We start from the raw sequence: 3,103 nt of genomic DNA, 5'->3' as shown, positions 1-3,103 counted from the left end.
CTTGTTTTCAAAGTCTTCCCACGATTTCTTCTTGGGTGCTGCAATTATCTGTTTGGCTTTGTTTCTTTCTTCAACATAACTTTCTCTGTCTACCTGGGTTCTGGTATGTAGCCATTTTTGATACGCCTTCTTTTTCCTTTTACAGGCTGCCTTGACTGTATCAGTCCACCAAGCTGTTTGCTTCATCCTACTTTTACACACTACTGTTCCAAGACATTCTTTAGCCACTTGTAGTACTGTGTCCCTGTACCTTGTCCATTCGTTTTCCAATGACTGTAATTGACTACATTCAACTAACTGGTACCTTTCTGAGATCGCTGTTATGTACTTGTGCCTGATTTCCTTATCCTGAAGTTGCTACACTCTTATCCTCCTACACATGGACCTGACCTCCTGCACTTTCGGCCTCACAATCCCAATTTCACTGCGGATTAAACAATGATCAGTGTCATCAAATAATCCCCTGAATACACGTGTGTCCCTCACAGCCTTCCTGAATTCCTGATCTGTTATTATATAGTCAATGACAGATCTGGTTCCCCTGCCTTCCCAAGTATATCGGTGAATGTTCTTATGCTTAAAAAAGGAGTTTGTGATTACTAAGCCCATACTGGCACAGAAATCCAAGAGTTGTTTCCCGTTCCTGTTGGCCTCCACATCCTCTCCAAATTTACCCATAACCTTTTCATACCCTTCTGTTCGATTTACAATCCTGGCGTTAAAATCACCCATGAGAAGAACACTGTCCTTGTCCTTTACTCTAACAACTACATCACTGAGTGCCTCATAAAAACTGTCCATCTTATCTTGATCTGTCCCTTCACAATGCAAATATACTGACACAATCCTAATTTTCTTGCTAGACTCTGTCAAATCTATCCACATCAGTCTTTCGTTTACATACCTTATTTCAACTACGCTGGGTTCCATTTCTTTCCTGATGTAAAGCCCTACACCCCATTGTGCTATTCCTGCTTTGACCCCTGACAAGTAGACCTTGTATTCTCCCACTTCCTCTTCTTTCTCACCCCTTACCCGAATGTCACTAACAGCTAAAACGTCCAGCCCCATCTTACTTGCAGCCTCTGCCAGCTCTACCTTCTTCCCAGAGTAGCCTCCATTGATATTAATAGCTCCCCATCTCATTACCATTTGTTTGCCAAGTCGTATCTTAGGAGTCCCTGGTTTGTCAGTTAGAGGTGGGACTCCGTCACCTCCAAAGGTCCGAGGCATTTTGCTCTGATTGTTGCCAGCACCATATTTAAAGTACCAGGGAAGCAGGTTGCTATCCTTACTTGCCCCGAGTCCCATTGGGTTTTACCCCTAACGGCTGAGGGACTAGCCGGTGAATTTGGTAGTCTTTGCCGTATGAGTACAAAGGTGACCACGACTCAGAATATGTCCGAGATGCCCAGCCTTATTCCGAAGTAACTGGTATCCCGACTGTCGGGACCACTTACTTGGCCACTCATACGTTGCCCGTGGTTCATGAACTAGGACATGACTACAGGAACCCACACCATGAACCACACACATATCTGATAATGAAATTTATGCATCACCTGTCAATAATTTCACTACATTTGCCAATAATTATAATTTTTGCGTTTTGCATGAAAGAAACATATTGTGAAATTTACTTAATAGAGTCAAGCTTGTATTAAATTCGTACCGTTCCTTTTGCCACTGGGTTAAGAGCACTGAGACGCGCCAAAAGTATAACTGAGCACCTCACCTATCATGATCACAATAACAGTGCAAGAAATAATAGGATGTCGGCCAATATTATATTAGCTGGAGAGGGATAGCTGATAGAATAATAGGTGGAACACACTACACCCAGCGTATCGGTCAGACATTGTGCATGTTCTGAAGACTAACGCGAAAATATCAGGCATCGGTGAAAGGAAATAAAATGAAGTTTAAATCTGAATACACTACTGGCCATTATAATTGCTACACCACGATAATGACGTGCTACATACTCGAAATGTAACCGACAGGAAGAAGATGCTGTGATATCCAAATGATTAGCTTTTCAGAGCATTCATACAAGGTTGGCGCCGGTGGCGACACCTACAACGTGCTGACATGAGGAAAGTTTCCAACCGATTTCTCATACACAAACAGCTGTTGACCGGCGTTGCCTGGTGAAACGTTGCTGTGATGCTCGTGTAAGGAGGAGAAACGCGTACCATCGCGTTTCCGACTTTGATAAAGGATGGTTCAAATGGCTGTGAGCACTATGGGACTTAACTTCTGAGGACATCAGTCCCCTATAACTTTGAACTACTTAAACCTAACTAACCTAAGGACATCACAAACATCCTTGCCCGAGGCAGGATTCGAACCTGCGACTGTAGCGGTTGCGCGGTTCCAGACTGTAGCGCCTAGAACCGCTCGGCCGGTTCGATTGTAGCCTATCGCGATTGCGGTTTATCGTATCGCGACATTGCTGCTCGCGTTGGTCGAGATCGAATGACTGTTAGTAGAATATGGAATCGGTGGGTTCGGGAGGGTAATACGGAACGCCGTGCTGGATCCCAACGGCCTCGTGTCACTAGCAGTCAAGATGACAGGCATCTTATCCGCATGGCTGTAACGGATCGTGCAGCCACATCTCGATCCCTGAGTCGACAGATGGGGACCTTTGCAAAACAACAACCATCTGCACGAACAGTTCGACGACGTTTGCAGCTGCATGGACTATCAGTTCGGAGAACATGGCAGCGGTTACCCTTGACGCTGCATCACAGACAGGAGCGCCTGCGATGGTGTACTCAACGACGAACCTGGGTGCACGAATGGGAAAACGTCATTTTTTTGGGTGAGTCCAGATTCTGTTTACAGCGTCATGATGGTCGCATCCGTGTGTGCCGACATCTTGGTGAACGCACATTGGAAGCGTGTATTCGTCATCGCCATTCTGGCGTATCACCTGGCATGATGGTATGGGGTGCCATTGGTTACACTTGTCGGTCACCTCTTGTTCGCATTGACAACACTTTGAACAGTGGACGTTACATTTCAGATGTGTTACGACCCGTGGCTCTACCCTTCATTCGATTCCTGCGAAACCCTCCTACATTTCAGCAGGATAATG

The 3,103-nt window shown here is 45.4% G+C and overlaps 1 protein-coding gene across 1 annotated transcript; it reads right to left on the bottom strand.

Annotated features, from left to right (window-relative positions):
• Nucleotides 1-357: 357 nt before the first annotated feature.
• On the bottom strand, nucleotides 358-1,311 carry LOC126119176 (craniofacial development protein 2-like). The gene has a single exon (XM_049915060.1). It carries the CDS (start codon nucleotides 1,309-1,311, stop codon nucleotides 358-360), a length of 954 nt encoding a protein of 317 aa, XP_049771017.1.
• Between the last annotated feature and the right edge of the window lie 1,792 nt (nucleotides 1,312-3,103).

Source organism: Schistocerca cancellata, chromosome 1 (genome assembly GCF_023864275.1).
Source record: "Schistocerca cancellata isolate TAMUIC-IGC-003103 chromosome 1, iqSchCanc2.1, whole genome shotgun sequence".
NCBI lineage: Eukaryota > Metazoa > Arthropoda > Insecta > Orthoptera > Acrididae > Schistocerca > Schistocerca cancellata.
The sequence above is the reverse complement of the archived record's forward strand: the minus strand, read 5'-3'. Positions and strand labels throughout refer to the sequence as shown.